The 18,113-nt window shown below is 39.2% G+C and overlaps 1 protein-coding gene across 1 annotated transcript in view; it reads right to left on the bottom strand.

Annotated features, from left to right (window-relative positions):
* thsd4 (thrombospondin type 1 domain containing 4) overlaps positions 1–18,113 on the bottom strand; it is a 47,066-nt gene that overhangs the window by 27,878 nt on the left and 1,075 nt on the right. The window contains exons 3-7 of the mRNA XM_086258324.1: positions 17,809–17,878; positions 16,317–16,639; positions 14,669–15,101; positions 13,526–13,628; positions 9,838–9,974 (exon numbers count right to left, since the gene is read on the bottom strand). Coding sequence (XP_086114450.1) covers positions 9,838–9,974; positions 13,526–13,628; positions 14,669–15,101; positions 16,317–16,639; positions 17,809–17,878 — 1,066 coding nt within the window. The remainder of the gene's footprint in view (positions 1–9,837; positions 9,975–13,525; positions 13,629–14,668; positions 15,102–16,316; positions 16,640–17,808; positions 17,879–18,113) is intronic.

The following is an 18,113-nucleotide window of genomic DNA, read 5'->3' as shown; positions in this document are numbered from 1 at the left end:
TAGTATAGCCTCATAAACCTGTATGGGAGACCGGGAGATATTAGGAGTCATTGCTCCATTTGTAGTTCAACAGGTTGTTTATCATCCATCTAATGTACCATACATTAGCTAAAGCCCACTCATTGCTGTTAATCTGTTGTATCAGCCAATTATCCCCCTACCTCCAACAGCCTTGTTTTCCAGCTATTCCATTCCTATACAGAAACTCCAAAACTATTCAAAGCTATTTAGAAACGTTAGTTTCTATCTGGTGTCCTCCTTAACCAAACATGTTGAGCCCACAGCTTAGTTAGTGGAAGGCAAAGTGCCAAACTGTGAAAAAAAAAAAGCATCACAGGCTGAAAAATGAGACCAATATTAAATCTACAGCTCAGTAGATACAGAGAAACAATGTGGTTCTATAAAACCAATTATGTAAGTATTTAGTATATAAATGATAATTTCCTCATAAAAGTCAACGTTTTCTTTAGTTTTTGGTTGCTTATCATGTAAAGTTATTTATCTACCAATATCTAGGGAAGGTATTTTAAGAGGAAAAGTGCTTGTACAAATAGTTTATTTCTGCTGACACCCATATTTAATGTGCCAGCCCAGATGTTGTTTAGCTGAGCTGTGAGAATATGATCAGGAAATGGAAGTTCAAACACTTTTGCTCTTCCTGTGGTCATATAGCCCCATGTGGAGGCTAAAGACTCAGACAACACAGCAACAAAAGTCTACAGCTAGTCCAGCAGCTCTTACAGTAACCTTATAGCAACTAGTAACATAGTAACTGATGGTTACTATGTTCAGCTACTCAGTTTAATGTGTTAATATGCCAACTTCTCTTAATTTGAAGTAAACAAAAAGCCCTCGATTAGCATTCATTTACATTTGATCATGAACTAATGGACAAATTGAAATGTCCTGTAAAAGTTAAGGAAACCTATTATATAATAAAATTGCCCACAGTGGGCATTAATGAGTATACCAAATTTAATGCCAATCAAAGCAACAGTTGTCTGAATATGATGGCAAAACATAAAAGAATCACGAACCACAAAATTATTAGTCACTCTAGGTATCAGCCATGTAATTAATGTAATTCAATAACTGCCAAGACATTTTCTTATTTAAAAACCAAACAAACCTGACCCCACAAATGGAAAACCAAGCTAAGGTTATCAAGATTCTATCTGAAAATGTCATTGCAACTCCTCACTTAACCAAAAGTAAAATACAGGAAATACATCAAATGGAGATCCCATCAAATGCAGACACTTTTCTTTCTCACAGCTTGATTGAGGCCCAAGGTTAAATACCCCCAATCTCCTGAGGAAAGACTTTATGAGCTGTAGCAGAAACCAGCAGAGACCAGGAGAGACGTGATGGAGCAGAACAAGTGTCTGACCCCGAACCTGAAGTGCTGAAGCCTGCTGAAGCTCCACAGGTCACACAGAGGCAGTAACCAGGCCGATGTGGGCCAGTTAGAGCCGGTGGGGGACAGCAGGGGCCCATTAAGATCCAGGAAGCTGAGGCCTGACATTAATCTGTCATCTCCCTCACATCTTTATATTCATTTGTCTTAACTGTCATCCAACTGGAATTTCTATATCCAAGACCCCTGACAGCGACAAGTGCCATAACAAGTGTCTCAGTAACTCTGGTAGGTCCAGTGCTGTGGCTGTATACATGAACCTGACGTTCCATTCCCTGTATAATAGAGCAAGAACCTGTGTCTCAGGAATTTTGTAAGAAATTTGTGTCTTGTTTTCTGTACAATTTATGCTACATTTTGTTTAAAAAATTGAAAATGCAGAGTTAAAAATGGAATTACAAGCACATTTCAAGAGCTTTGTGTCTGTGTTAGGAGAGACACCTAATATAAAGCCTTGACAACAAAGGCAAGATGGACCACTATACACCATAACGAACTGAAATACACAAAGAAGTAAACGCAGGCCCAACCACACCAAAGAACCAAACAAAACAAAAAAAACATGGATACAAAAACTCAGAACTGGTTCAAAGTCCCAGGAACTTGACAGAAGCATCAAAAAGCAACACACCATGCCACAATCTAAAGAAACAGCTGACAAGCATAATTCACACCTATCAGTCTGCAAAGGGTTTGGGACTCCAGTGAACTACACTGAGAGCCATTATCTACACATGGTTAAAACTTCAACAATGGTGAATCTTCCCAGCAGTGGCCGACCTATCAGAATGATTCCAAGAGCACATCAGCGACTCATCTATGAGGTCACAATAGAACCCAGAACAACATCTAAACAACTGGAGGCCTCTCAGCTCTCAGTTAAGGTCATTAAGGTAATTCTGTTTTCTACCAGAAAATCCTGGATGATAGTGTCCAGCCATGGGTTCATGCCCTGAAGCTCAAGCAGTGATTATAAAGACACTAGGAAGTCCACTACTGAATGAAAGAAAATTCAGGGTCCAAGTGATTGTCCATAATCATATCCAATTGTGATGCTTTGAAAAGACATTTAAAAACTTAATGTGCTTTTTTCAAGTTTTATATTAAACACTTTAACCTCCATGCCAGGTCATACACCATGCTGAAGTATCAGAAGAGCTAAAAGTAAGAATTTCATATCATATCTTTTGACGTATGTCTATTAGCTGAAGACAGGCTCTGTAACCATGCAGTGAGTGATGACGGGGAACACCCTATGAGTGTGCAGCTGGGGCTTGTACTGACAGAGATGGGATTGAGGTATCTCTGCCAGTCTGTGCCAGGTTGGCAGCATTGCAGAGCTCTCATCCCCTTTTTAACAAGTCTGTCTGTCCACTACAGTTGGGGATGCATAAAACAGATGCAGCTGTCAGAGTAAAGAAGTGAGGAGTGGCCTTGGCTGTTGTTTGATGAGTTTTGGCCTGAGCCATGCTCTGGGATCTGGATGCTGGGAAACATGCCAGTCAGGGAGGAAGGCCATTGCTAAGACCTCACCATTGCACCGGGTTGGATATCCCATAATTCTGTCATCTTCATTAGGAAAGAACAATTCATCAAAACCTGTACTGGAATCTGCCTGGTCAACCTTTCAGTTCTTATCAGCAAACATTAATCCTAAGAGAGACCAAATCAAAAATATTTTAAAGACCAATACGAGACATAATCAATTTATTGTCCACACAGATCAAGAAAATTTAAACTTCAGCTTTCAGAACTGGATTTCCTGATTTAGATGGTTCCTGCCTAACTGTGTTGAATGGCAGGGAGTAGTGCAAATCCACTACTGCCTCTGTAATAGTTTAGAAAAGATAGATTTTCTTTCCTCAGGTGGGCCCACCACCATCAGAAGAAAAGTGTGTGGTCAGTGATCGCCCTTTAAAAATATACACACCCTTCTCAAATGCACTTCCTCAGTATAAAAAGGAGAGAACTCACAGCTGCACTGAATTCTCAACATAAAGGGATCTTTCTTTCACTGTTCATCTGAAATGAGTAACTACATTCATAGGACCTGGACTTTCCCATGTGCACATGGCACATACAGCTCATTGGAAATATTAAATGTTTCGGCTTTTAAAAGATAAAGGTGATCGTACAAAAACTTATCAGTCAGGATATTAAATGTCCTTAACAAGTCAAAAATTCTGATCATAGAGACATAGTCTTATAATTTTACCAAAATTGTTAACCAGTTTCTTAAACTATTATATATGTCACATGTAAAGTGTTAAACAGTCTAACCTAATCCCTATGGAACCAAAAGAACCTTTTGATTACATGTCCATAGCCATTTATGTGTTAATGTCCTGAACAATGACTAACTGTTTAGCTTGACTTTTCTGTGTGGAGTTAGCATGTTCTCCTCATGCATGAGGACTCCTGGAGCCCAGCTTCCTCCCACAGTCTAAAGACACGCACGTTAGGTTCACTGGTGAACCTGAACTAGCTGTAGGAGTCAATGAGAGCATGAATGGTGGTCTGTGTTTCTCATTTATCTTCTCTTTCCCATCGTTTGTATTTTGTCCTTTTTCTTTAATGGTCTCATTTTTTTTCTCCTTCTCTTACCCCTCACCCCAGAGTGATCACAGTAGATAGCTGACGCATCATCCAATTTAAAAGAGGTTATTTCTCACTACTGTCACCTGATGCTCGATCATACGTTATCATCTGATTGTTGGGGTTTTCTTACTAATATTGTGGGGGGCTCTAGGAATGTTGACCTATCCAGGATGAATGAGACGAGAACTGGAACTTAGGCTAAGTAAATTGCTGGATGGATACTGTAAAAACAAATGGAAAGCAAGGGCAAGAACAAGAAAGTAATCCTGAAATCTGCCAAGCACTTTACCATACAGAACAAATGATCCATGTGAAGCCACCAACCAAAGGGTCCAATCTCTGGGGCATGTTACCCACAATAATAGACTGACCACTAAACCCACGAGCGGCATGCGTTAAGCCTGTAACCAAGCACATTTCCAAAATGTTATGCCATTTTAAGTGCACATGCAGCAAGAAATTTCAATATAGTCAGTGAATTGAGAATAAAATACCATAAATTTGTCCAATCAGAAGAAAATAAATCATAATCAATTAGGTGTTTGTCCATCAGGTTAAAAAATATGTGACCAAGTCCAAAGGTCAGAGGAAGAGAAAGAACAGAGGAGGGCAGTTATATGCATAATATCAAAGATGTCATGGACCACAGTAACTATGAACTGTGTGGTAAAAGGCCATGTTTTCTCTGTAATCAGTAACAGATCATCACCACAGCAAGCGCATAACTTTTATGGTTTGAATATGGAGAGATAAAATAACAAACTCATTGAGAGACATTTCCTCCTAACCCAAAAATATAGTCCAAATGTTATGAATTAATTTTTCATTATTATGATTAAGTGTCAAAAATTTGCTTGTGGTCACGGTTGCAAACCACAATGAGACCAATATGAATTCCACAGCTAAAATTACGTCCAGACACTAGTGCAAAGGTTTGTGGGGTTTGTTTTTAAAAAAAAGAAGAAGAAGAAAAAAAAGAAAAACAGCTCAAGATTTAAAGAGATATTAAAGAACTGTGAGGTAGTGGTTGTAACATGGGACTGTAACAATGATTTAAACTCATGACTTTGTTCCCTTGCTCTTCCTGACCGCTCATCTCTGTTGTTACATGTCAGGGGTGGGCAGCCTTTTCCTCCTGCCGGCCACGAGGACTTAGATAAAGCAAAAAAGCCATAAACTGGATGAATCAAAATGTAGGTAAAGGTTACACTGAAACTGTTATTAACGTTACAATAACCCAAATGCTATTTTGACAGTTAAATTGCCCTACATCTTGCCAACTATCTCATGCACTACTGAACAGGTCACATATAAAACACATTGCACTGGAATCAAACTACCAGCAGCAGAGTCGCTGCAGTAATCTCCCTAGAGATTGCTCAGTATAATGTTGCCTTGAGCATAATGCTAGGGGTTATTTTGATCCTTTTTCAGTATGTGTGAGATGGTCTAGTTCCAGCACAATGATGCACACATATTCACACACAGCTTAAAAAGAGAATTTCCAACAGAGGGAAGGTTCACTCAGTCAGAAAATAGACTATAAGCCTAATAATAATTAATTTTAAAAAAATCACCTGAGGCAATAATTTGCGCTCCTCATTCTACAAAACGAAGAGCTTGATGTATAAAACACCATGTATCATTTGAGAAATGTTATATTAATTTATCTTGTCAGGTGTAAGAGAACGTGTTGGGGTAGTCAATCAATACTGTAAAAAAAAAAATAAAACTGCCCAAGTTATCCAGTAACAATCCATATACAACAACGTATGCAAGTACTTTTAATCAAGCATCATATTTAATTAAATGTGTTCTTCTTATCAAGCTTTATTCTATTAGAATTTAAAGGAAAATAATGTACTTAGTAGGGCATGACAATTATCTAACAGCTCCAGTACAATTATTTATACAATAAAAGTAAGAAAAATTCATAAAATGTAATGACTGGATATAAATTAAACAACTACATGAGTTAAACTAAAAATAATTAATCTATTAGTTATCTGAAAAAAATGGGATAACTGTTTGAGCCCTTGTTTAAAGGAAAACATAGTTTTAGATTTGTCACTTTTCATATTTAGTTTAATTTTTAAAAAAGTAAAAAAATTGATACATTATCTAAAAGATCCATAAAAATGATCCTACAGTCCTGTATGAAACATTTGCTCCAACTCAACTAAATACAACAACAATATTCGGCTTTCACTTTATCTCACGATTAACAATAATTTATTGATCTAATCATTGGTGTAATATGCATGAACCTTGGACTTTTAGTGATATTTACCGATGCCTCCCCCTTAATGAACCCATTTTTAATGCAGGACTTGAGAGTATTTATAGTGCTTCAGGAAACACTCTGAACCCCTCTCTCATCTGTGGTATCATTTGCTAAAATGATGAATGCTTTAAATATTTACTTTGGAAACATGATACACAAACACTAACTATAAACAGCAAACGTTACACATAACAATTTTTTCCTTCTCGAGAATAGCACACAGTTGGACAAATACCTTTTTTCTCTGGTAATGTGCTTTGGACGTGTTGAAAAATGTACAACAGTAGTATGTGCTATGTACAGACGGGCTCTGACCTGCTGGATCGACTAAGTTTGAATAACTGGTGAAAAATTATTGTATGATTTGGCTCTCATCCAAATACAGAAGCATCAGAGTCTCTGGCAGAGCTCTAGGAGTATATCCGTAACACTTCTCTGTGCCTTGGGGACAGTTTAACAGTTTGTGCAGTAGCTTTGTGTGAGATATCTTCTGATTAATTTGGTGTCAGAGTCTTTTTCTTCACAGAAATGTAATAAGTATTAAGTTTACTTTATATTAATTTAGTCTAGTCTAGCAAATAGCCAACGAAAACTGTTTGAGACAAAAGAAAGTACGCAGATTTTGATGAGACAAAGAGAACACGGAAAACTGCAATTAAAGAAACACAGCGCTTTAAGTGGTGCTATAACAACCATCCAAACACAGACCAAACTCAATTTGTTAGAGCCAACATTTCCCATATGAGCTAAAAAATAATAATAATATCCATCTTGGCCTGCCATTGTTGTTGTCTTTTTGGCCTTCCCATATGGAAAAGAAATAGAAATGACTTATGCCAAATATTTGGGTTTTTTTTATGTCTTATAACATTTACTTGTCTCTTTCAAAAATTTCTAATGTAATTATCAGAATTAAGTATTTAAAAAAAAGGTTTGTGTTTTTCTATTCCATGTGGATTACCATGGAGAAGCAACTGAAAACAGCAATGAATGTATGAAACATGTCGTAAAATACAATCTGGTATTTAACTCTAAAGCGCTCCTGTTGTAACTTTCAATCATGCAGCTTCAATCTCCAAAAAAACTCAGCAAAGTGGCAATAATGTTATGTATTTCAGAGGTAACACATTACCCACTATCACACCAGCACGATTGACATTTCCTCTCCAATAAAATGCCAGAAATAGTATACATTATAATGCGTTTTAACAGGAAACAATGCATGGATATCCAAAATAGATATAGAGTGAATGGCAATAAAAATATCATTATTATCATCACCAATCTGGGTTTTAGGCCAGTTACTGGTCAGGTATGGAAATGTTACTTCCATACTTGACCTGACCTTGCAGTACTCTCTGCTCATCTATAGAGCATAGTAGTTGGTTGGCTCCTGGGTCCAACTGGGCTTTTAAAAGCAGAGCAGCAGCAGAGCAAACTAAATCACTGAGTAATTTGGTATTTTGATCTGTTGCTCGCGTTAAAAAATAGATGAGTAGAAAGTTTTAAAATTTTATGTTGAGTGGGACTTAATATCCTGAGCAAACCACTGAATATCAATAGCTATGATACGTGACTCTAGAAGACAAGGATCAAGTTAGAGGATCACATTTATGTCAGCAGGACTAATCCTGTGGGGATCAATACAATCTCCATCAGAAAAAGTCTTATTATTGAAATACTTGACACCACTAATACATTTGACTTCACAAACATTGTGCTACTGATTTGATTTTTAATGTATTCTACTTAGGGCGACCGTGGCTCAGGGGGTTGGGAATCGCATCTGTAACCGGAAGGTCGCCGGTTCGATCCGTGGACTCTCTGTCCTGGTCATTGTGTCCTTGGGCAAGACACTTTACCCTACTTGCCTACTGGTGTTAGCCAGAGGGGCCGATGGCGCAATATGGCAGCCTCACTTCTGTCAGTCTGCCCCAGGGCAGCTGTGGCTACAACTGTAGCTGCCTCCACCAGTGTATGAATGTGAGAGTGAATGAATAGTGGTATTGTAAAGCGCTTTGGGTGCCTAGAAAAGCGCTATATAAATCCAATCCATTATTATTAAAGGTTTTTAGGTTAGTTTTTTTTTTTTTATCAATTAGTTATTGCAGCATTTTGACAAGCTACAGGGTATCATGTGGGTCAAGCAGAGTGCATCAAACCAGCTGACTATCAGCTGATCCAAAGAGGTACCAATGATGACTGACACTTCAAACAGTCTGTTCAAGCAGCCAACTTCCCCGCGATTCCTTCCTGCTCCATGCTGTTGCTGTTGCTACTTATGATTGGATCTGCTGCTTTTCCCCTCTACCTGCCCTGCCTCTTTCTACTGTGGTCTTTTTTTATCAATATAGTTGCAATGATATCTCTTGTTTCAGAGATTATGTATATTCCATATGTCAGGTATATATCTTCAAGGTCCTGTAACCTCCAGGAGGGGAGGGAAAACCTTCAGCGTCAACTGCAAACATTTATAAATTCCCACAATAATATGAAATTCCAATCATGACTCTGATTAAATTAAATTATCCAGATGTTTTCACATTATATCTTGGCTTGTAGCTGGGGGGGATGTCCTGTTCAGAAGCCTGGACCAGCTGAGAAAATCTCAGTGGAGAAAGAGATGCAGAACAAAATCTCCTTTTCCGAAAAAACTTCTTATGAGTTTCAGTTTTTAAATAATAAGCCAGAACATGAGAAACTGGAACATAAATGGGCATTTGCAGATTAATCATTTTTTGATTCAGACACGCAAAACAATTTATTTTTGATGATTCAACAGTACCCATGTGAAGGATAACAATGCCGATGAATAGTGTGCGTTAGCAGTGAAATGTGAGATCAGAAGGCTTTCTGTCTTGATTAAATCTTAATGTCGCAAAGACTGTTGCTGGATTACAGTTCATGGGAAAGACACTGGGTTAAAAGAGTAAGGTCAGCACAACCAATTGCAATTGAGCCGTGTTTTAAACACATTTCTTGGAGTTAAACCCTGATCAAACAACAGTCACAGTGAATCCAGCACAATGAATACATACCTAACTATAAGCCCACACAGCAACAGCGTCCTGTTTCCAGTAGGGTAATTTTTTTATTTTTGCTGCTTTGCGTCACAGATACTGTACAGTCATGATTCTTATGCTGTGCTGCCCTCTGGTGCTCAAAGCCATCTTTACACCAGTGCTACCGCCTAAGTGTGTAAAGGTTTACTTATATTATAAATGTTTTACACTCCATCTGTACATTTGAATCACTGCTGCTTTACCCAAAAAAGAGGTCATGAAGAGAAAGTGAAGCTCCACTCTAAGGTCATGAAGGATGCAGCAGAAATGCAGCATGAAAACATACAGAGCTTGATGATGACATATTATGTTTGATACAAGTGAGAACAGTTAGAACAAAATGTTGCCCATCTCAGCAAAGCCCTGCAGGATCTTGTAAATAGATGTAATCATGTAGCATGTAGCATTACAATAAATAATACAAAATCCTTCTCTTTTCTACAGTATGTCAGAAAAAGGGTCAGTGGGTGGCCTACCGTACACTTTCCTGCCACACAGAGAGAAGTTTCATTCTGTCCACATGGCGTCCCGTCGATCACCCTTTCTGACTGTCGCACGTAGAACCTGAACCCTATGGCCCGGCAGTTGAGTTCACACTGCTGCTCAATAGGAACTGTAAACAGATTTAGGTATCATGATATAAAGACATATTTCAAGATATGAAAATATGCTGGTTTCACAATACACACAAACAAAAGTAAATTTAAAAAAAACATCAACACATCACTGATGAATGTGCTGACATCCATCTTTAAATATGTGTAAAAAGTTTTGACACTCTCATTGTGTGAATGAAATAAACGTAGATTTTACCATTAAATTTATTATTTTGTAACTACATGAAATCCAGCTGGATTTAAAGACTGAATCCACATTGAAATAAATTGCATATGCATATATGATACATGGGGAGTAACTGTACTTTGATCATATATTTAAATTTGCTAATCTTTTCAAGCACATATCCTTTTGGACACTTTCCAGGCACCATCCTGACCAGGCATATTAAACTACTGTTTTTGCCTTTTATGGTCATATTCACCAAGTTTTTTAAATCATAAGAGTTGTTATGGTCATTACAATATAATGTTTAAGCGCATAATTTACCAAAACATTAGAGTTCTGTGAAAAAAACAAGTGTTACAGTTTTACCCTGTGGCTGTATTCTGAAAAGAACTAAAACAGCACTGGACTGGCCTTGGCTGCTGTTTTAAAACTAAAAGGACAAATTCTCTCTCTTTAAAATGTTAAACATGTTCTACAAAAAAAGATCTTTAATATTGACAAAGGATTATGTTTGATGCAATAAAAGCTGCAAAGTCTAACCTCTGCTTTCCTTTATTCGTGTGCTTTACCAATTAGATATGCTACAAGCCCAAAAGCCAGGCATTTCTTAAACAGATGTACAAGAGTATGTTTAAGCACTGCTCAAGATGGGTGTCAAATGACCCAGACTTAACCTCGTATGTGTACCTGAGGTTATTTAATCTTTATATCTGTCTTATCCATCAGTTAAGGCCACAGCACACAGACAAGATCTCACAATACACATCTGTTTGACAGGATATTAACTCTGGAGGCTGGTATTTCCATTAGCTCAGACAAATGACAGATAGTCAGTTGTTTTGACTGTTGCCTGGATACTTCAGGTGAGTACGTTAAATGAGTTCGTACGTATGAACATTCATCAGTAAGCCTACGGACAGGTGGCATACCGTAGTCCTTACATCAAGCTACACATCAGTTTAAATACGTCATGGGTCAGGGAGCTGAAGGTGTAACACAGTGTGAACATGCAGTTAACTGTGAAATGTGTGACCTCAGGGTTAGGTGAAGCTACTGACTTTGAGCGGCATTTATTACTTCTTCAACAACACTTTACAGGTATTTAGTCATCTCTGTGTTTTAAACTGAGGTTTAGGTTTGCTTTTTTTTCTTTTTTTTTGCCTGTCCCGTTTGGATCTTTAGCCATCAGAATTGTTGTCTGAAGGCCAAGAAAGATGTCAAGCGGCTTTACTTTACCATTTGGATCATCATGGCCTTGCCATATTGGTCCATATGATTGACCTTTATTGTAATTATGTATTTATTTGATTAGATTTTTGGTTGTTACAGACGGGACAGACATGACTGGCGGATAGGACAGGGAGAAAAAAATGAAAGAAAGAGAGGGAGAGAAAAAAAATAGAGGGGAGAAGAAATGGTGAGAAAGGGGGGGAAGAAAAGAAATGGCCAGCACCTCCTCCCAGCCCCTCAGCCCTGACGGTTCACAGAACAGGGGTGAGTGGAGACCCCAAACCTCCCTCCGCCCGCTCATATGTAGTGTTGCTGGGTGTTGTTCTAAAGTGCATTTAAAACACAGGAGGGCATGGTGCTTCCTGCCAGAGAGCAGCAGGCTCCTCCCGAAAACCCTCAGTGCATTTAAAATTGAGGGTAGGGCACCAGCACCAGAGGTGGGTTTGAATACACAGACCATCCTGTGGATGCTGTATAACGTGTCCACCCCCAAGGCCCTATATGTATGTGTTATGAGAGTATGAGTAATGCAGATGTCTAGGTTGTGGATGGTGTAACACAGTGTGAACATGCAGTTAACTGTGAAATGTATGACTTCAGGGGGTTAGGTGAAGCTACTGACTTTGAGCAGCATTTATTACTTCTTCAACAACACTTTACAGGTATTCAGTCATTTGTGTATGTGACATACATACACAAAAGAAGCAAAAAATAATCCTAATATTGACAGCGCTAAACCCCTGCTTTAGTTTTTACGGGGGATTAATTGAGTACTGTCAGTCTCAAAGTCTGAAACGTTTGTCTCTGTCAAGAGATTTCATGGCTCAAGCCTTTTGACTTAATCATGTTGCCCTCAGGATGAACTGTTAGCGGCCTCTCAGCTTTTCATCAAGTGGCATCATTAACTCAAAATTTTTAATAGTAAAAAGTCAGACTTAGGATTAGAATATTTTTTATCTACCTGCAAATTAGGAGAGTGCAAGGGCAAGACCATTACAGTGACGGTAGCCCAAATCAATACTGACTGCAAAATTGACATATGTGAGGAAATTTTGCCCTTTTTGCTCAGTTAAAGACAGTAGAGACACAGTGTCCTTGTTATATGCTATCTGTTATTCTGGGGTAAATATGCATTTAATTCTAAAATAAAGTGAAAATTAATTTATTTGTAGCTCTGGCTCTATATACCACTACAATAGATTTTAAAATCAAATCAGTTATATGACAATGAAGCCATGAGCTTTGAGCTTTATTTCAAGGGGTTTAACAAAAACTCTGCATTAACTGTAACTGTCCAAAGTTTTGAATTAGTGTTTTATAGGATTCCACTGTAATTTTAAATATGAGGCCCAAACAGATGCCAGTGCAAGTGAAGGTGCCATCATGAGATTGAAAGAGCAAAATAAGCCTCAGAGAGAGAACAAAAAACTGTAGGACTAGCCAGATCAAAAATCTGGTATATTGTTAAAAAGAAGGAGTGCTTTGGCCAACTCAGTACTAAAGAACACAATGACCATTATTTTCATGGTTAAGAAAAATTATTTTACAACTAGTCAATTAGTCGATACTGCAAGAGTTTCTCAAGGTAAATAAATGGGATCAGTCACCTGATCTCAATCCAACAGAGTATGCTTTTCAGTTATGAAATATAAAAAAGTAGCAACTGAGGGCAGCTGCAGAAAAGGCCTGGCAAAGAATCTCCAGAAGGGAAACACAGCATTTCATGATGTCCATGGGCTCTAGACCTCAGGTGGTCACTGACTAAAAAGGATTTTCATCCAAGTATTAAAAACAATATATACAATCCTTACAGACAGTCATCTCGTTCTCGTCTCTAACAAAAACTAATATGTCAGGATGTACAATCCTAACATATTAGTTTCCTGCTTATATGTTTTGCATTTTAAAGAGAAAAAAAGTCATACTGCTTGTATATACAATCCTTACAGGTAATACAAAGTTATATGACAACTCTGAATTAAAGCAGAAACTCTACATTTTGATCATATATCGACTGTCTGATTGACTGTCAACTATGGTGGTGTACAGAGGCAAAACTACAAGAAATTTTGTCTTTGTCCCGCAGATTATGAACCTAACCATATATACAGTTTATGTATGCTCACACTGCTCATAAATGTAACCTACCCTCATTAAAAGGTTCCCACTCGTACAGTCTGCCCATGAAAGGCTGGTTGTTGTAAGATGAACACTGGACAGCCCGGATGTGCCTGCTGGATGGGGGACAGGCCTGTGGAAGGACCAGTGAAATACAAACATGCATTTATTTTCCATGAAAACACCAAGTCCGACAGGTAAATCCCTTTGTAACTACAACCGCGTCTCACTGTCACGCTCTGTAGCCACTGATTTACTGATTGCTACAGTGAGCCTTCACTGTTTTAACTGTTTCCACTCCTCCACTTGTAGCGCTGTCTTTTTAACAAAAGCACTTAGATTCCAAGCATATATGAAGGCTCCAGAGTGAAACCCAACCTCCTTTAAGTCTCCATACATTATATCATTTGTCTAAACAAGACTGGTCTGCTTTACTTTACTTGAATATCTGTCATCACACAACATAGAGATAATGTGCAGAACCAGAGGTTGTTTCAATTCATTTTAATGCACAGAATCAATTCAATAACCTAGAAGATTATCCACATACTCATGCATTTAAGCTGGTGTTAAACTCGTGAAGGTGCTGTATGAGTTATTAAGATTATGGGTTTTTCCCTAGTAATTTAAATAAGGTTTAATGTTTGATTCAAACACACAGACAAGTGCAGCTCTCTGGTGAGCTCTGCTATAAAACATCCACTCATAAGTTCAGTATCTCAATCAAAAACTTTACAAAAATAGATTCTGAGATGGTTTTGAAGATTGGTTTCAAGTTTGAGCGGTGGCCATGTGGCTCTGGAAAAGTATAAACTATTCACACCCAAAGCTAATGAGTCCACTACAGTGCAATAAATAGCATAGGCTTTCTAGTTTCTAATTAATATTAGGTGTTCTTGTTCAATTCTTCAACTCAGTCATTGACAATTTGACTAATAAACTCTAAACACATTTGAACCAGGTCTAATTATCCAAATTAAACTGTTATGGTAGTAGAGGACACATCTACTACATGTCTAAACAGTATAGGGCTTCAAAGTTAAAACTAATGGTTTATAATTTGAATGCTAGCTTTTCCTTTGCACACACAAACAAAAGGAGCATTAAAAATAATGAAATCCAGATTACTAACAAACCAGTCTGAGAATACAAACAAAACGCAGACTTGCATACATTACTGTTGCAGATCCTGTAGCGAGCATGCTCCCCAGCACAGAAGGAAGAAGGCAGAGGGTTGTAAGGTCTCACTTGATGCTGCTTAGGATTGGACATGTGGCTGCCTGTATGGTGCTCCTGTTGGACCTCAGCCTTGTTGGCTGAACTAGGCTGGTAAAGGGGAGCCCAGACTTGGTTATTTCTGGGATGCTGTGTCCTGGCATTAATGTCGGGTCTGCTGTAGAGATGGAGATTGCTGGAAGCATTAGGGTTGTTTAACCTGTGGCTACCATGGCCTCTAGCTGTGGGGTGGTGGGAATTAGCTGCAGCAGAGCGTCTGTGTCTGTGTGGGCGAGGGATCTTAGAGCCCTGGCCTGTATCCGTCTGCAGTGAAGTAACATAGGGCGCCCTTCCATAGCCATACTTCCCTGGGATAATGTTTGTTACCCTCCTGAAAACACAAACATATTAACACTTAGTGTGCAAGTGTAGTTATCACTTCATCTCTAGGCTACACATGTCCCTATCGAATACCACAGAACTGAATCCAGTCTGCTACCGTATTTCTACCGACAATGTTTTAAACTTGAATCAATATCTTTTTTTATTGGAAAGGTTTAGGTTTAGCGAAATGCCATCTTTTATTGAAGAAAATGTCAAGGCCCGTCTTCTGAACTACAACTTTTGTGATGCACCAGGATCTCATGGGCAGAATTCTGGGAGCTTTTGTTGTTATTTGGCTCCTTCGATTCCAACTCAAACAACCCCCCATTACTCAGCTGTCAGTGCTATTTGTTTAAAGGCAACCACAACAGGAAGGAGGTCACAAAGCTGCCAAGCACAAGCCGGGCTTTTGATTCCAACCATAAAAGACTAGTTTCCACTGCAGGGCAGTCAGATGTGCCCACAATGATGGCTCCAAACAGTCACTTTTAGGCTGCGCTGCTCAGCATGCAGCACAGCCATACATGACTCACTGAAAAAGCACAGAAGCTGAAATACTTTTATTTAAAAAAGGCTCATTGTGCCTTATAACACATCAACATAGTCGCATAAAATGCATAGATATAGAAATATGAATTGCAATATTTGTTCAAATGTTAAACATTTTGTAATTTTCAGATAAAAAGTTTAGTAGTTTAAGTAGTCGCAGGGTCATGAATTCTGACAGTAACCTGGTCATAAGTCATAGCAGACTGCCCTTTTAACTAGTGTGTGGTTGTGGAAAAGGGGGTAGGGGAGGTTGTATACAGAAGACACAGAGGGGAAAGGATGATGTTCATTTCGTATAATGGTCTTGACCGATAACGTTGCCAAACAGTTATGAGTTGACTGAAATTAAGTAAAACATCCTCATTCACTCCAACATATTTACATAGTGTGTCTAACCATCAGTGTCACAGAGTATGTCACAGTCAAGCAAGATGAAATATGGAAAATAATTTTTGACATTGTACTTTTTGTCAGGATAGCTCAACCTGTGCCAGATGCTACATTAGTCATCTTCCACCATGACACGCTATATGGACTAAAAGCAGTAATTGCTGGGCCCAACTTCTTTTCATTTGCAATGCCCCTGTCTGTTGGGTCAGATTGCTATTGTGCTGGCAATCCTACAATTAATCCCATGTCTCTGTGCAGAATAATATCTGCTAAAAGTGTGTACCTGCGCCCACCAGGCCTGTTCTCCTTCTCTTTTCTCAGCTCTCCACGGCTGCTGCTGTTGTAGGGTCTGACTGTGCTGCGGTGCAGAGGAACTGTAGGCCGAAGAGCTGAAACTATATGGCCTGGTTGATGAGGCTGAACACCAGCCCCTCTGGAGGGGTACTGAGATGGAGCGTACACGGGTAGGCACGGCCTAGTCTGTTCTTGTACTCCTTTTCCACAGGTCCGGGAGCAAGCTGACCAGGGACCCCAGACACCCCAAGATCCCTGAATTTCTCCATGCTCTGCCCTAACTTCCTCGTGGTGCTCTGCCCTCTGAGGAACCTGCATGGAAATGAAACATCAATTAAGGGCATCACAAAGTGCAAAGAAGTGGAAAAGTGCTGCAAGATCTGAATGTCAAAGATTTGTGGAAAGCCTCAGCAAGACTTTAATCTTTAAAGATAATGGCTTTGAATAAAAGCTTACATTGGGGACCTCATCACATCACCACAACTATCCTGCCTCTCTGCCCCCCACCAGTGCTCATGAAATAGACCTCTGTTCATGGGAATAAAGGCCTGATTTGGCTGATTAGTGGGTGTCTGTTTGTGGTCTATCCCCTATTGGCTACCTGTGCTTCTCACTATTGACTGTGTCGCTGTGCCAGGGACATATTAGCAGCGATCACTCTCTGCTCTCTGTTTGAGGAATTTGCCAGCAGGAGTCCTTTTCCAAGCTGCCTTTATCCGCAAAGTTGCGTGGAAATCCTGTCTTTAAGGAGTGCTTTGTCGCCTTTCACAACAACCTCTCTGGGCAAACACATGGCTGTAGTAAAAGCTCAGCTGCCTTTGACTTTTAGTGGATGGAAAGAGAATACAAAAGCAGTAGGGAGAGTTGGCAGGGAGCTTCTTCTGCTGTCAGTCAGCCTGTGCAGCTATTCAGGGAAGCCCTGGACCACCCCTCCGCCTCTTCTGCAGCTTCGGCTTTTGTAACCCAAAGCCACTGTCATCTCTGGGTCACCCAAAGGTCACACAGCTGGACCCCCAGTAGAAACACACGGAGGCAATTCACACACACACCCTTCTTTCTGACAGTTCTGTTGGTCAGCCATCTTCCATTACTTGTGTCTCTGCGGGGGTCAAGAGGTGGATTGCTGACAACTAAAATCAGCCCTCTTTGTTTGGCTAAGGCCGACAGATGTTTTCACTTTCCGTCTCTACAAGTACAGATTATCACCGTGGTCAGGTTACCCCTGGGAATACTCTTATTCACTGTTTTGGGTGGCATTTGGCTGTGCTGGTGAGAAACAATCATGCATGCCATCTTTGGAGATGAGCATTCCTGTCTCTTTTTCCAACCAAGCAATTAGACTAAAAGATAAAACACCAAAAAGAAAAATTCCAGGAAACATTTGATGGAGGTCTACCATCATGAGAATTAGGACATCAAGAAAATCACACATGTTAGAACACTGACATATTTTTTCTAGTAGCTCCATCTCCCATGCTCACCTTTCTGTGGTCTGTTGTGTGCTGGCTGCCCAGGGGATCTGACCAAAGTAACAATAGCAGCATAGACAGTCTGTAGGAACCAGAGAGAAGTAATTACTGGTCATATTTACAGCTTTACTCCAACTGGTTTATTGGCTTACAATATAAATTATGATTTGCTGATACTACTATTGAAATATTGCTGAAATACTGACATACTGTTATTCAGCTTCTATTAAGGATAATCAGAGAATGAGTCAGTCTCACAAAAAATGGGAACACAGACATAAATCTGAGGTTAACCACAAATGAATGCACCCGATATT

Source organism: Aulonocara sp. 'chitande type north' Nkhata Bay, linkage group LG1 (genome assembly GCF_057382095.1).
Source record: "Aulonocara sp. 'chitande type north' Nkhata Bay isolate Kocher_YH1m ecotype deep benthic linkage group LG1, A_spYH_male_GT1.1, whole genome shotgun sequence".
Taxonomy (NCBI): Eukaryota; Metazoa; Chordata; class Actinopteri; order Cichliformes; family Cichlidae; genus Aulonocara; species Aulonocara sp. 'chitande type north' Nkhata Bay.
Note: the sequence above shows the minus strand (reverse complement) of the source record. Positions and strands in the feature narration are given on the sequence as shown.